The 17206-nt window shown below is 33.7% G+C and overlaps 1 protein-coding gene across 1 annotated transcript in view; it reads right to left on the bottom strand.

Moving 5' to 3' along the window:
* Positions 1-16580, bottom strand: part of LOC107751841 (ankyrin repeat domain-containing protein SOWAHC-like) — a 27112-nt gene extending 10532 nt beyond the window's left edge. Inside the window, exons 1-6 of the mRNA XM_016567615.1 lie at positions 16352-16580; positions 10310-10371; positions 9152-9391; positions 6368-6469; positions 2982-3038; positions 1875-1976 (exon numbers count right to left, since the gene is read on the bottom strand). Coding sequence (XP_016423101.1) covers positions 1875-1976; positions 2982-3038; positions 6368-6469; positions 9152-9391; positions 10310-10371; positions 16352-16475 — 687 coding nt within the window. The 5' untranslated portion in view covers positions 16476-16580. The remainder of the gene's footprint in view (positions 1-1874; positions 1977-2981; positions 3039-6367; positions 6470-9151; positions 9392-10309; positions 10372-16351) is intronic.
* Between the last annotated feature and the right edge of the window lie 626 nt (positions 16581-17206).

Below are 17206 nucleotides of genomic sequence, written 5' to 3'. Positions count from 1 at the left end.
ACACACACATATATATACACACACACATACATACATATATATATATATATATATATGAGTAAACTCAACAAATCCTGATGCTCATTGCCATAAGTTTTTGAGTTTTCTCAACTTCTGATTTTTTACAGTGTAAAACGCCTGGGAAAGTCGTTTAATGACCTCTTAAACAGTCATCTCGCAAAACTGTACCAAACCGAGGAGAAGAGGCTTGCTTGGCACGCCGTCCTGGTTCAGGAAGGGGGGCATCAAAGCCACATGGGGGTCAGACTTACCACCTTCCTGGGGACACGGCGGCGATTGTTCACCAATTAATCCCAGCCTGCTCTATTACTTTCAGATTATCTTTAAGTGGTTGAAGTCTTTGAGGTGAGCCCTAATCTTTCCCGCACTTCAATGGCCGCCGTTGTATCTTGTCTGCGCGGGGAAGGCGAAGGGCTTAGAGGTTCTTAGAAGGTGGTCCGACACGGGACAGTGTGAGAACTCCAGCCCGGGCAGGGACCACAAACACCGGCTCAAAGCTCTTAAGCGCACAGGGGGAACAAATAAAAGGATTTGAGCTTGTTTTGGGGGGTGAAGGAGCTAAAAAGCTATCTTTCATAATCCTTCTGAAAATAATCCTTTGAAATGCATGATCGGGGTTGAGCTTTGCTCTTTGGTCTGTGTTGCACCTGGGTACGAGAGTGGAAACTGTGGAAAGTCAGTAACCTTGCGAGGAGCCACAGGGAATCGGCGGTCCAGAACTCTAACGTCATGTATGTCGCTGACAAGCCTCTCACCACGCTGGCAAACATTTACATGTGCTGTAATGGACTCAGTTATCAGTACTAATGACCTGAAATGCTTTAAAAAGACAGAGGAACTAAAAAGGAACTAAAAAAAAATGTGTAGGTTTTCTATTAACTAGCTTTTTCAACATGTGATAAAATACTAAATTGCTGTGTTTTTCTTGCTGTTTTGAGTGAGAATGCAGCTTTACAGCCAAGCAAACGTAATGAAATGAGATCTTGACTCGGAAAACTAGTTTTAAAACAGTTTCCCCATCAATGAAAAAAGAAAAAGACAAATTTAACTCACCCCCTTTTGGAAGTCAAATCCAGGTGAAATTAAATTAAAAAAAGGAGAGAGGGAGAGAGAGAGAGAAATCCATTAATGAACAGTTATACACTTACAAAATTCGAGCAAAGTTAAGTGGGCCTTTCATTCAAGACTTTTAGAGGTTTTAATTGTTTGAAAACATTTGCTCCTTTAATTTGACATTTTTATACATTGGACATTTGAGAAGATCAGTAAAGTCAATAAAACGATCAAATATCACAAATGGAAGGTATGAGGATTATCTGGTGATTATTTAATGACATTCTTTTAAACCAAACCTCTCAATCAATGTCACAAGCTGCATCCTGGGACACTTTTAAAACAGTATTCAAGGAACTAAAATAATAATATTAAACATATATTTAATGTATTTATTAACATAGTGTAATTTAATATAATTAATGAATTAATTTATTAAAATTTAGTTTTGTAAAGAAATCCAAAACACGTTACCAAAATAAATTTCACAAATTCATGTCGATCTTACGCTGAGGTTTTTAATATCATGAGAAATATTAATTCAGTCATACATGTCCAAGCTTATAACTTGTACTATAAGTGCAGTGTTGCATGATTGGTTGCAAACTTACAGAGGTGAAGTCCTGGTTTGTTCCGAGCATGTAAAAAAAAAAACAAGAAACATGAATTATTAAAACTGAATTAATGATATGAGACGCAGGCATTCTAATAACATTCATGCATTCGGGGGGAGAGGGGCACATTATGTGACACTGGACACTTAATGTCAGTATATACTGATGATATACAAGCTTTCCTACCTTTTTATTGGCCAGGGAAGAGTCTTGTTTCAGGAGCTGAGCGAGGTGAGACAGTTTGCCACTTGCTGCCGAGAAGATCCACTCTTTCTCAAGAGGATCCAGCTATGAACGAAATAAACAAGAAAAGTCCTTTACATTAGTGATATTACACTGAAATCAAATTTTAAAATTCAATATCTCACTCATAGTCCCATGACTAGTTACATTTACACTACCGTTCAAAAATTTGGGTTTGTAAAGATTTTTTAAATGTTTTTGAAAGCAGTCTCTTCTGCTCAAGGCTGCATTTATTTGATCAAAAATACAGTAAAAACACTATTATTGTGAAATAATTTTACAATTTCAAATAACCGTTTTCTCTTGTGATATATTTTAAAATGTCATTTATTCCTGTGATGCAAAGCTGAATTTTCAGCATCATTACTCCAGTCTTCAGCATCACATGATGCTTCAGAAATCATTCTGATATGCTGATTTGCTGCTCAAAAAAACATTTCTTATTATTACCAATGTTGAAAACAGTTGTGCTGCTTAATATTTTGTGGAAACCATGATATAGTTATTTAGGATGAACAGAAAATTCAAAAGAACATTTATTTAAAAATAAAAGTCTTATGTAACATTATAAATGTCTTTATTGTATGCTTGATCAATTTAATGTGACCTTTAAAAAAAAAAAAAAGACCACAAACATTTTATATCATATTGTCTTAGCAAATGCCTTCATACCAGTTTCATAAAGTCCACTCCACACAATCCCGAATATTTACCATGGTAAATTTGATTCCATATAGTAAGTCAAAAGTCATTTAGAAGATGTTTTTATATAAAGCAACTTACAATACTTCTTAAAGGGAGAACTTGGAATAACTTGATTTTAAGTTTCTTAATCAGGGCACAAAATAACCACTGTCAAATTATAATGAATTAATATAAGATCTGCGTCAGACAGTCTAAGACTCTTTCTGCTGTTTAAATGCTTTTGATGACTGTGGAGATTAAAACCATAGTTTATTGTAGTAACAGTAACTACAGTAAGAAACGGTATTCTGCTGTAAATATACCATGATAAATGTTTCTTATAATGAGTTGTGTTATTACACTCACAGCCACAGCGGTGGATCCCAAACTTCCTCCACACTCCTCATCCTGCTCGGATTCACTCTGGGAAAGGAACACGATATGATATATGATTCACAAAATCACTCACAAAACCACCTGTCAGTATCACCTGGAGCTCGGAGGAGTCTGTGGGAAACTGTACAGTTAGTAACGTAAATAAAGTGACACACTAGAGTGGCCGTTGTGGTTTGGCAGTCATGCAGTTCCTCTTCCTGTTCTGTAGTTGCGGTATGAGTGGAGGGGAAACCAGCGCTGAGAAGAATGAACGAACTCTGGTAGCAAATAAACAATGCAAACAGACCACAAAGTCCTCAGTACACACACATAGATGCAGTCAACACAGCGAATACAGGAAACACCCATAATGCTGCTCTGTTTGTCAGTACACAGACTCACACTGAATACCAGAAACAAAACATCCAGGGACGTTTACCTCAAAAGCACAACAAATCAGCTCGTTGAGATGGGAGAACAGTAAAAACAAAGGATAATTCCTCCAATTTGCCCTCTTCACAAGTCACACAACCATTAAAAAAAATGCTTGAAACCCCTCAGAGGTGAACGATTAGCTCCAATGAGCACCAAATTGCTCTAACTATGCCTTTTGCTTTTTTAATCATACGCCATTTTACCAGAAGACAAGTTTTGAGAGCCAAGGCAACGGTCAATTTCTCTTTATGTACCAAAGTGTCAGTCAGGCTGATTAATGTGAGGGAAAATGGAGCAGTTGGGTCATTTCTGCAGCGCACGTGATGGTTAATTGTTTTCAGGACAGCTGTGGAGTGTCCGAGCGGACAGTGGGAAAACACTTGCACTCTTTCATATAAGCTATACTAACAAGGTCTCTTTTCTTAAGGACTGCATGCAATATTTGTTTACCTGTGCTTAAATAGGAACTAAGCCAGGCAGATTTTCTTTTGAAACAAGAATAATGAGTGGCTGAGATACTGAATAATTGCATGCAAAGTTATAATTTTTTTTATGTGAAAATCAACCAGACTGGTAACAAATAATCACAGTAGTGAAACCCAATTGCAGTAATAAATACGTCAATGAAAGCGATTCGCTGCATTGTAAAATATTAAAAAGACCACATTTTATGCAGATGATTTCAGCTTCAATGCATCATACGAATAATTCTTATGAAGGACTATTCAGTTTTGTCTGGCTTCTTGGAAAGAGCTTTCGGGCGTGAAGAGCTTTCAAGTGTGAATCTCTTCCACTTAAACAGTTTGCAAGCGGTGCGGTTGAAAGAGAAAGCTTTAATGCAAAACAAAACATTAATGTCTTAAAGCTCCAAGAGCAAAATATTTAAAAAAACTCAATATTTACTTATATTACTTGTTTTTAAATAAAATAAAATAAAATATATAAAAATAATAAAATTAAAAGAATTAAAATCAAGCATAAAATCCCATGTTCCATCATTATGCCACTGGCCTTTAACTAGCCGGATCTCAGATTGATCTGCATACAAATGTTCGGAGGGCACAGATGATCATTTTCTCTATAATGAGGTGGAGCATGTTGCCGTTTTGCACAAGAATAGAAAGTCTCATTCAAATGCAAATGAAAGTGTCTTTCATGCTGTCACCCCTGGCTGAAATAAGGCCTCTCAAAAATCCAGCTATTTATTCTGGCGCCACCTTTTGGTTAGTCCTAGTATTACAGATATCATATGAGAAGATTGTTTGGGGAGCTCTCTTGAATTATTGTGTCAGCTTTTGGGTGAATGATAAAAATGTACAAATAAGAGCAATGACAAATGACAAATAATAAGATAATCTTAAGGAAAAATCTTTGAAAAAAAAAAAAGCTTCAAATGTGCTAGAAATGTAATCTATGTATTCATGCTGGTTTCCCATGTTATCTAAAGATAACAATTATCAACAAAAGTATTGAAGTGGTGTAATAATCAAATAGTCACAACATATTTCACTTTCATCATCATTGCTCACGCTAATCATCATTTTCAAAAGATTTTGCAAACGTTTTTCAAGAAATACCATTTCTTTTAAATAATGAATATCATGAAGTTTTCTTGGGGTTTTACAATTTGAGAAGCTGAACTTGAATCTGAGTATTAAAAAAGGCTGGACAGTCATGAGGGTCCACAGCGGGCCTCCCTGTGATGTCATTTCCTGTTTATGGTAGTATTGTCACATGACAACAAAATGGCTTTTTTTAAGTTGGCTACATAAAATTGACTTTAATTTTGCATTTTAATTATTTTTTTATTTTTCACTTTTTAATTTTTAAATAAAACAGCTTCACCTGTTATTTTTATAAATAAATAAATATTTTCTAAGAGTTTTTTTTTTACTTTTTGATTATAGATATATAGGTCTTGGCACCTAATTTCGCTGGAAAAGTGCAATGAGTGCATTGATTGGTAAATACATAATTAAAAAAAATATGCCAAATTACTTTATAATTCGTTTTTTACAATTTATTATTTTTTAAATACATTTTTTAATTTTAATTAATCTTATTTTAAATATTATATTATAACACTATATTATTTAATATAATAATATTATATGAATATTATTATTATGTTATAATATAATATAATTAGTTTTTCTTTATTATTTTGTTTTTATTCTATCTGGATCGTAAAGCCTCTTAGACATATTAACTTTAAGCCCAGGATAAAATATCAAAATCAATTTTAATTAAGATATTTTAATACTGTTAAATCAAATAAAGTATATTCAAGTCATTGTCTGTACGAAATGCATTTGTGATGTTTTTTAAAGTGTGTAAATTGATACATCCAGATATGCCATTGACCCTTCTATGTTTAGGGATTTTATGACAACTATTGATTGGTAAATACATAATTAAAAAAAATATGCCAAATTACTTTATAATTCGTTTTTTACAATTTATTATTTTTTAAATACATTTTTTAATTTTAATTAATCTTATTTTAAATATTATATTATAACACTATATTATTTAATATAATAATATTATATGAATATTATTATTATGTTATAATATAATATAATTTGTTTTTCTTTATTATTTTGTTTTTCTTCTATCTGGATCGTAAAGCCTCTTAGACATTTTAAGCCCAGGATAAAATATCAAAATCAATTTTAATTAAGATATTTTAATACTGTTAAATCAAATAAAGTATATTCAAGTCATTGTCTGTACGAAATGCATTTGTGATGTTTTTTAAAGTGTGTAAATTGATACATCCAGATATGTCATTGACCCTTCTATGTTTAGGGATTTTATGACAACTAAGAGAAGTTTGTTCTAAATCATGAAAATTTGTTTTAACACAAACATCTAAAATAGTGTGTGATCCAAAAAAAATAAATAAATAAATAAGTTTACTCAAGATACTTGACTCTAACCTTTGACCCTGAATCCTTGTCGAGTTCATCTTCTCTGTCTGAGGCTGAAAGCTCCTCTGGTTTCTCCTCTACTGCTGGCTGTGAGAGGGTGCTGTCTGCCTGCTAATCACAAGAAAAGCAGAAGTTACACTTCACTAAGATCACATAGTAAGGATCACTTCATTGCACTTAAATCAGCTGATGCTGACAAAATACCAGGTCAATGAGCCAAACACATTCTCAGAAGACATGCATGGAAGACATTGACTCTTAAACAGAGATCAGAAAAACTAAACTTCAGGAAGATGGTGTTTTCATTGCTTAGAAATATATGCAGCTACTTTCATTTAGTAGGCTATGTCTGTTTAACAGCTTTCTAGACACAATTTTAAAGTGGCTGAAATAAGCGCTGGCAGGAAATTCACACTATTGTGTGTTGAACTCTATGTGGTAATGCGCTCCATGTGTGGGTGAAAACTGCCACTCATCAACCAGTGTTATTTGAGTAGAATTTACTATCAAAGTTTATATTAATATTTTGAAATAAATTTATTTTCAGTTTTCATTTTATTTTTAGTAATTTTGTTATGTGCTTTATTCTTTTATTCGTTTTTTTGTAGTAGTTAATTTTAGTGCTTCAGCTTAAACTTATTTCAGTTAGTTGCTAAGGCAACATTTCAATTTTTAATTTGAGGTTTTCTTTGAACATAACATTCTCATAATAAGGACTCATAATGAATATGCTTAGGATGTTTACCTTTATAGAATATTTTACCACTTTTTCACATTCAATTATTTTTATTTTTATTTTGAATTAAACATTTTTAGATTGAATTAGACTTTTTTTTTTGCATTTTTATTAGATTTATTTGTTTATTATTTTTCTTAGAATATTACTTATTATTTTGGTTTCCCCCAGTTAGTACTTTTAGTGCTCCAACTTAACTTATTTCAGTTAGTTGCCAAGGCATCATTAATAATTTTAAGTTTTTCCATCAAATATTTATATTTTATTTTAGCTTTACTTCAATTAACAACATTTTTAATTTTACTTTTAGTTAACTATAATAACCCTATCATCCGCTCACAAAATCTTATAATGAGGACTCAATGGATATGCTTATGATGTTTACCTTTATAGAGAGACATAGCACTTTTTCACATTAAAATCATAAGACCATCACAGATTTGCATTAATAGTTATGTTTGCCAATAATAGTAATGTCAATGTTGTGCTGTGACAGTTGTGTGCAAACTTTAACCTATACTCCATGACATTGTGCACAGATCTTGTGAGTGAGGTTTTTGTCAAGGCCGCCACACAGAGATGCAAACCTCACAAGCGTATATAATCCAAAAATGCTTCAAGGCTTCAAAGATAAATGAAGATTATCCTAAAACCAAGCAAAAATGAGCAATTAATCATTCCAAAAATGAAAATTTACATGCCCACTATACTCTCCCTCGCCGGAAGTCTCAATATGCGGTTCAAAATACAGCTAAAGATAAGGACACAGAAACACTATGTTATCTGCTTTTGACAAGATTTCTCTTATCACCAGCTGCTTCTTTAATCCAGCTAGAAAAGCTTTAGCAAAAACACCTGACTCTGGGTGATATCCAGGAAAATTATTAATAGTGACCTGAATTTCACAAGAGTTTTACACTAGTTGATGCGAACATGTCATGCTAGTCTAACTGAGACTATGACAAACTTGAAAAATAACAACGTCTTACATTTAAGCAGAGCTTTAAATATGTTTAATGGAATAGCGTCACAAAGCAGAACATTGCTGAAATACTGTGGTTAAATTACTCAGATTCCTGATTCCTCTTCAGCTCTGGTTTCTTCTTCTTATGTTTTTTTTTTTTAGTAAAATCGTAAGATGTGTCATGTTTGATAACATGGATGTGACAAAACTGGTCACTGAGCTGTGAGACGCTTTACTTGTAAACTCCTCTTAAAGAAACAGTTCACTCAAATATGAAAAATGAACTTACTCAATGGATCCTCTACAGCAGGGCTCCTTAAATCTTGCCCTGGAGGGCCAATGCGCTGCAGAGTTTAGCTCCAACCCTGATCAAACTCCCCGACCTGTGATTTTCTTATGATCCTGAAGACATTGATTAGCATGCTCAGGTGTGTTTGATTAGGGTTAGAACTAAACTCTGCAGGAAAGTGGATCTCTTGGGCCAGATTTGAGGATCCCTGCTCTACAGTGAATGGGTGCCGTCAGAATGAGACGGCTGATAAAACATCACAATAATCCACAAGTAATCCACACAACTGCAGTCCATCAATTAACGTATTGTGAAGTAAAAAGCTGTGTTTGTAAGAAACAAATCCATCAATAAGGTATTTTAACTTTAAACTGTTGCTTCTGGCCAAGTCCATAATGCATAATAACGCTTAATAATGAAAAAGTCCATCCCCTGCAGTCCTCTCACATCAAAATCAACCAACATATTTGTTTAGAACTGTTTTGGACTGTTTTCACTTGTAAACGGTGTGCATGTGTGGTTGATCTGTGCTTATTTCTCTCCTGATTCAGAGCAGTGGAGATGGTTTTTCTACTGGAAAAAGCAATATTATGGAAAAAGGACTTATATTTGACAGTTTGATGTTAAAAACGTCTTAATGTTTTATTTCTTCAAATGTGTTCTAATGAAAAATCTAACTCATCTACATCTCAGATGGCCTGAAGTTGAGTACATTTTCAGCAAATTGTCCATTTTTGGGTGAACTATTCCTTTAATACTACTATGATGAGTAAAACAGAACTATCATAGTCAATAATCACTCACATTATCTGTATGGGTTGGTTCTGTTGCCTCTGTGACTGTAATCATGGGTCCTGAGCACCAGGCCACCAGTGCCAGTTTCTGAGCTGTTGGGTTACGGTTCTGCACTGGATTGGAGACCTGGAGATCATTTTGTGGGTTTGGATGAAACTGCTTGAGTGATTTTCCTCCCTTTCCAGCACCAGACTCTCGCTCTTGCATTTGCTGTCTATACTTCTTCTTGAGGACAAGATATTTCTCTCCCTGAAATGAAAAAGGAACCATTACTTTCATATTGTTATTAAAAATCAAAAACAAAACATGATTTTCTGTGTATAAAAGGCGTAAATATGACGACTAAATATATATATATATATATTAGTTTAACTATCCCTTTAACACAACTATAAAACACAAATTTTTTTTCTTTAAGAAATTAATATTTTTATTTAGCATAGATGCATTAAATTGATCAAAAGTGATATTAAAGATATTTGTTACAAAAGATTTCCATTTCTATCTCAAAAAAATAAACAATTGATCTCAGTTTCCACAAAAATATCAAGCAGAAAAACTGTTTTCATCATTGATAATAAGAAGAAATGTTTCTAGAGCACCAAATCAGCATATTAGAATGATTTCTGAAGGATCATGTGACACTGAAAAGTAATGATGCTGAAAATTCAGCTTTGCATCACAGGAATAAATTACATTTTAAAATATATGCAAATAGAAAACAACATTTTCACAATATTTTACTGTATTTTTGATCAAATCTTGAGCATTATTTGTGAGTATAAGAGATACCCTTCGAAAACACTAAAATCTTACTGACCCCAAATTTATGAATGGCAGTGTATGACTTGAAAACAATGGATTACAGTTCAGAACAGACTAAAAGTGATCTCATTTCAAGGGAAAGTACACATGCGGGACAATGATCCAAGATCATAAGGGTGTGGGGTATAGCATTAATGTGAGAAAGTGAAGCCTATCCCAGTCACAGAGTAAATAATGAGTCACTGTGGGAATGGAGACCTGTGCGACTATTCTTCAGGGACAGGGAATAAAATGTGATCCTATTACAAATGCAAAAATGCCCTAATGATTATTTAAAGAGATTGAAGGAGGAGTTCATTAGTTTAAACTCTGCAATAATGATTTGACAACACATGTACTCACATTCTCAGATTTCACCACTGCAATTCTATCAATGATGAGTTTGAACTCTTCTCTGTATTTAGCTGGAGGGAAAAAAGGGAGATTAAAGTGTCATGAGTATGTGCTGGCAAACATTTTTTTCCCAACATGTTTTCCAAATTTATCTTAAGAGAAAGGTTACTCGTACAATATGACCTTGCATTCGTTCTTTCCTTTGTAAACCTAAACTCAACATCAGAAGAAAACCCAAAGCATATCAGAGGCTAGAGGCTTCCTTCTGTGGAACACAAAATTAGTTACATTTTCTAAATGCACTTTTTTCTTTTGTGTGCCACTGAAAAAAGAAAGTCATACAGGTTTGGTCGTGAGGGTGAGTAAAAGATGACAGAATTAGCATTAGCTATAAAGGAATAGGCCAAAAATTTACATTTGCTGAACATTTATTCACCCTTCAGCCCATTCAAGATGTAGTCGAGTTTGTTTTTTCATCGCAACAGATTTGGAGAAATGTAGCATTACATCACTTGCTCACCATTTGATCCTCTGCAGTGAATGGGTGCCGTCAGAATGAGAGTCCAATCAGCCGATAAAAACATCACAATGATCCACAATCCACACCACTCCAGTCCATCAGTTAAAGTCTTGTGAAGTGAAAAGCTGCATGTTTGTAAGAAACAAATCCATAATTGCAGGGTTTTAAACCGTCACTTCTGGCCAAAATTCCAGTCCATAATCCATAATAATGCTTCCTCCAGTGAAAAAATTCATCATTTGTTGTCCTCTCACATTAAAATCTACTGACATATTTGTTCAGAACTGTTTTCACTTTTAAACGTGCTTGATCTGTGCATATGTCTCTCCTGATTATGATGAGCTGACTTTTTCACTGGAGGAAACAATGTTGTGGACAGAGGACTCAAATTTGAGCTGGAACCAACAGTTCCATTCAAAGACGCAGCTTTTTGCTTCACAAGATGATAATTTATGAACTGGAGTTGTGTGGATTACTTGTGGATTATTGTAGTGTTTTTCTCAGCTGTTTGGACTCTCATTCTGACGGCACCCATTCACTGCAGATGATCCATTGGTGAGCAAGTGATGTAATGCTAAATTTCTCCAAATCTGTTCCGATAAAAAAACTAACTCATTTACACCCTGAATGGCCTGACGGTGAGTAAATTGCTTAGCAAATTTTCATTTTTGTGTGAACTTCTCCTTTAAAAACAGCATTTCCTGATTTGTGATCGAAATTAAACCTTGAACACTTGTTTATTTATTGATTTGTTCTGTCTGCATGTTTGAGTGGAAAGATTAGATGTTTAACGTTTGGCACACACTATGGACTCTGATTCCTGGCCTGTGGGAGTTTGTGATGTTATGCAACATCACTTCAGTACAGACTGACTACAGCAAGGAGAAACCAGAAACTGGCTTGAGTTACCATACCAGAATAGAAAATTATTAAATGACAGAGAGGGAGGAGAGTTGCACAAACCAATCCTTCTTTACTGCTGTGCTCATATGCCTTTTCAACAACCATTCCCAATGGGCCATCACTCAGATGCCCCCAGCGCTGGATTGTAGTTTTATTTAGATCCCAGGAAGATATTTCCCTTCTTCAATTTCATTCCATTTCCCTAAGTAGAATAAATGTTTGCTTTATTTGTGGCACAAGTAAGAACACCTATAGTGGCATAATGAGCTTTGACATGGAACTTGCAGTTCAGTTAGTGAGTAGTATGATGATTCAGTAGCCCCTCTGATTGAGTTCATTCAAAATAACATTCATCAGACTGATTCAGACAGGCAACTGCCAGTTGCTTGAATGAGTCATTAAAGGAACCAACTCATAAGAGTCATTTGTTCGAGATTCGGACTACACAGGTGATGCTGATATATTCCTGCGCAGATTTTCATACCAAATATGCATTTTTTTGGGGTGACATGAACTAATTATTTTATTGCTGATTAATATATAGTGTCACAAGGAGCTTTGACGTGAAACTGGCAGTTTGTTAAGTGAGTCGTATGTTGGTTCAGTAGCTGCTCTGACGGAGTTCATTCAGTAAAAGATTCATCAGACTAATTCAAAATGGTAATTACTTTTACAAGTCATTAAAAGAACTGATTCATAAGAGTAATTTGTTCGAGATTCAGGCTAGTACACAGGTGACGTAATGAGCTTTGACATGGAACTCGCAGAAAGTGAGTCATATGTTGATTCAGTAGCAGCTCTGACAGAGTTCATTCAGTAAAAGATTCATCACACTGATTCAGACGAGTAATGAGTCATTAAAAGAACCGACTCATAAGAGTCATTTGTTCATGAATCGGACTACACAGGTGGCGAATGTTTTGTTGTTTTTACATGTACTGCAGACAGTGAGGTGTGGGAGATCAGGAAACACTGCTGTAATGTGTCATGTCAGAAATATGTAAACAAGATGTGAACCCAATGAACTGAATTTGAGATCATAGACATTTCATATTTCTGACATGGCATGAACGTACCATCATTCTTCCACTTACTTCCCCTCTGTGGTGATTTGAGACCCACAGTTTGAAAACAGCTGCTCTAGTTTTAACTGTACGTGGTCCTGTTTAATTTTTCTATCACACAAAGGCTTGTTTGCAGATGCTGTTTTACTGGATCCTAGCTTTATTTTCTGTGAAATAGTTATTTTGTTGCCACAGCAACAGACACAGTCAATGCTAGATTTTGAGCCACGTTGTTGAAGGTCAACATGGTAAGATTATTCTAAAGTATTCATCTTTTAAAAGAGTATAAATATATAAATAAATAAAAAAAGTCAAAATGGCTCAACACAGATTTAGTGCATAGCATAGTCTAAGTCTGGGCTTTTTGATCTTTTAGATGCTACTAACCCCCAAATTTAATCGCTCTCTCACTCAAGGGACCATAAGACTTAAAGCTATATAATGTGAATTTTTTTTTTTTTTATATTTAGTCTTTGTTACATTATATTATTACATTTTCCCTACTCACTGTAGTACTGAACTGGTCAATTGATTGATTTCAAATGTTTTATTTATTTTTCCTTTTATTTATTAAATTCTTATTTTTATTATTTTTACATTTGGTTACACTGTTTTTTTTTTGTGAAAAAAAAAGATATATTACAAATGTTTAAAGTATTTGGAAAATATTGTTTTTGTTACATATTACATTTTACCCTACTCACAGTAGTACTTTATTGTTAGATTAATTATTTATTTACTTTTTTTTATTTATTTTAAACAAATATTTTATTTTAAAAATATATTTTTATTTAGTCTAACTTTATTTTTTCATTTTTTATATTTATGTACACTGTTTTTCTCTAATAGTATTGATATATTTTATTATATTGATATATAAAGTATGCATTTTTTTTTTAAATAATTGATGACTTTAAGGAACTAATGGTTTTATTGCTGATGAACACATTAATTAATAAAATGTCATCTTCATTGAACAATTAAATAAAAATAAACGTACAAAAATTATTTCAAAGAATCCCATTCTTGAGACTTTCACCTAAGAAATAAAAATGTTTTATGTAATATTTTACTCTTTTTGTGTAAAAAGTCAGATAGCACAAACAAACAAACAAACTTAAAAGTAGACTGGGGATGTTGTTAAACTTTCAAAAACATCATGTTTATATAATGGGTTAAAAATGAGAATAAAGGGTTAAAAATGAGAGCCACTTAAACTGGACTGTGCCAAACAGGCAAAATATATCAGGACTAGGATCTTTAAATAGAGAATGTACCCTACACAACCTTTCCGTTTTCCTGCCAGGGGAAAAGACAGGGATGACATTGCAACACAGCATCCACAACAACAGGAAACCGTAAGGGAAGTCAACACTTAACAGTTGTAGCCCGCAGAATTCCTGTCGTGGTGCCGAGAGGCACACAGTTTAGATTTCTGAGCAAATTTATTAGCCTATGCTTGCCAACTACATGAGGACTCTATGTTCCCACACGGAATATAGCAACTGCCTGAGATCCCACCAAAACATCCCTAAAAAGGACTGGAATCGTTATAACTCCAGAATTAGAGCATGTCATGCTGGCTGGTGCGGTAATCAAGAATAATTATGATAATTGGTTAGCGGTGTCAGATGGTACCAGATGAAGGCAGATTTTGAAACCTCTGTACACAACTGTACCAGCACAGCTGGACGAGGCATTATAAGCCATTATGGATAATTGTTTCATAAATTCATGTTTGACACATGCATGTAGGATTAAATGCAACATCATCTAATTTAATTACAATTTAAATGGCTTATGAGAACATCATGTTTTTTTAATTTGGCCCACTTTGCTACGCTATTTCATTTTTTAAAATTAAATATTAATGTTCATACACAAAACACTAGTGTTCAACCAATATTTGTTTTTCAGTGGCAGATGCTGATATCTCTACATTATTCAGGAATTTTAAGCAATATTGAGAGAATGTAATCACACACACACACACACAAATCTAAAAAAAAATCTGAAAATAAATTGTGCATCATCCATCAACAAAGGTGCTGAAATTGAGCGGTAATCAGGTGTAAGTAATCTAAAAATGATCAAATATTGGACAATTCATCAGCTCACACATCAGCCTATCAGGGTAAAACAACAACTGATTCATTTGAGCCATCAGCAAAAAGCAAAAGCAGAGAAGCACTAGTCAGCATTATCAACTCAGCATTTTTCAAAATAAGATACTGAATGTGTTTATGGGGACAGGAATATTCCAATATTAATCAGAATGTGGTCATATTCTGATTCAAGGAAAAGAGTCTCTTCCTTGTGCCAAATATGTATTTCTTCCATAGCTCAACTTTTCACAACTTTCTATATCTAATATCACTCAGATTTAGCTTAATTTGGATATGCACGGGTATAAACGAATGCAAGCTGTGTTATTCAGATTTATAGAATTCGGAATATCAGTTTACTCTGGTTAATATGCCAATCAGTGTGTTGCATAATTCAATATGACCATATGTTGATTAATCTAAAAATGATCAAATATTGGACAATTCATCAGCTCACACATCAGCCTATCAGGGTAAAACAACAACTGATTCATTTGAGCCATCAGCAAAAAGCAAAAGCAGAGAAGCACTAGTCAGCATTATCAACTCAGCATTTTTCAAAATAAGATACTGAATGTGTTTATGGGGACAGGAATATTCCAATATTAATCAGAATGTGGTCATATTCTGATTCAAGGAAAAGAGTCTCTTCCTTGTGCCAAATATGTATTTCTTCCATAGCTCAACTTTTCACAACTTTCTATATGTAATATCACTCAGATTTAGCTTAATTTGGATATGCACGGGTATAAACGAATGCAAGCCGTGTTATTCAGATTTATAGAATTCGGAATATCAGTTTACTCTGGTTAATATGCCAATCAGTGTGTTGCATAATTCATTATGACCATATGTTGATTAATATTGGAATATGAATCAAATCGAAAACAACACAAGTCTGTGAATATTCCATTTAGAACTCAACTGTTTGGGAATGTAGAGGCCCTTCCTGAGGGAGCAAAGGAAATGACATAATTCAATGTGTAATTCTATTTGTTGGTAGTTTTTTAATCTGAAGCAGATGTTTGCCAGTTACTTCAGAGGTTTTTAAGAAACTAGCTACGTTACAGCCATTCCTCAAGCGAGGCGAGTTTTTAATTCTTATTTTAGAGTGAAAAATGGCAGAGATGTGCCATCAAAAACACCTCATTAACACTGCTAGAAACTCCACAAAATTAAAAGGTATATTCTAGCGCGGTTTTTAACCCTAGGTCTACACGTGCGTCAGTTGCGTCGCTCCTCGAGCGTTGCGTTCGCGTGTCAAATTAAATATCGATTTTATTAAAATAACTTAGCAAAACGAGTCACGCGTTGTGTTTCATTCAGTTAAGCTAGTGTTTCTAAACGCAAAAAGCGTCTTGTGTGTGTGTGAGCGTGCTTTGCGTCGCGTGCTTGCAGTGTAGACAAGGGTGTAAAGCGAACGCGAATGTGAAAAAATGTAATATTCTCATTTACTCACCACGTAGTTGCAAATCGCTATGGTTTATAAAATGCTTATATGTTTTGGACAGATCTGAATTTTTGACTTTTCCTCCAGAAGAACAGATATAATCCAGCAAGGACGCTTCACTGATCTCGCCCATCTTTGACAGGGAACTGAAAACAAGATGTTTTACAGTATTTTACAACAGATGTGATGTAGTCGTTACGGGTTTCTCTCGAAGATGCTGAGGCATGGCTTTGCTGGAAGCCAAGCTAATTACTGAAGAAGAAAAGTGTACACTGACTGGCCAATTTCACTCCACCCTTTTCTGCAAACAGAACCTCCTACTGTTAACCCTTTGTGCTCTGAAGACTAAAAAAGAGATTTAATAAAGGATAAATAACTCCATTTGCATCTCATAATGAGAGAACTGCCATGACTCTGTATAACGCTAAAATATGATTTTAGGTACAGACAAAAGTCTTTAGGAACATAGGAACACATTTATACATTGTATTAAAATATCTATAAAATATAAATAAAATATATATAATAAAAGTGAAATAAAATGAAAAAATATAAATATTAAACACTGGTGTTATGGAATGTTGCGTTTTAAATTTAAAAGCTTTTTAAATTTGTTTTATTATGACATATTTTTTATTATTTATTATTATGTTTTATTATTTTTTTAGTAATGAAAACATAAAAATATAATCAGAAATATGTGTAATATATAAAAGAAATAATATGATTGTGATATACAAATACACATTAAAATATAATTGTAAAATATCTGGTGTTGTGGTATGTTATTTTTTCAATTTTAATATGAATTTATTTGTGTGTTCCAATGCTGTCCGCTGGCAGATTCCATTGTGACAACTTACC

The sequence above is a fragment of the Sinocyclocheilus rhinocerous genome, unplaced genomic scaffold (genome assembly GCF_001515625.1).
Source record: "Sinocyclocheilus rhinocerous isolate Xijiao unplaced genomic scaffold, SAMN03320098_v1.1 scaffold2126, whole genome shotgun sequence".
Lineage (NCBI taxonomy): Eukaryota > Metazoa > Chordata > Actinopteri > Cypriniformes > Cyprinidae > Sinocyclocheilus > Sinocyclocheilus rhinocerous.
Note: the sequence above shows the minus strand (reverse complement) of the source record. Positions and strands in the feature narration are given on the sequence as shown.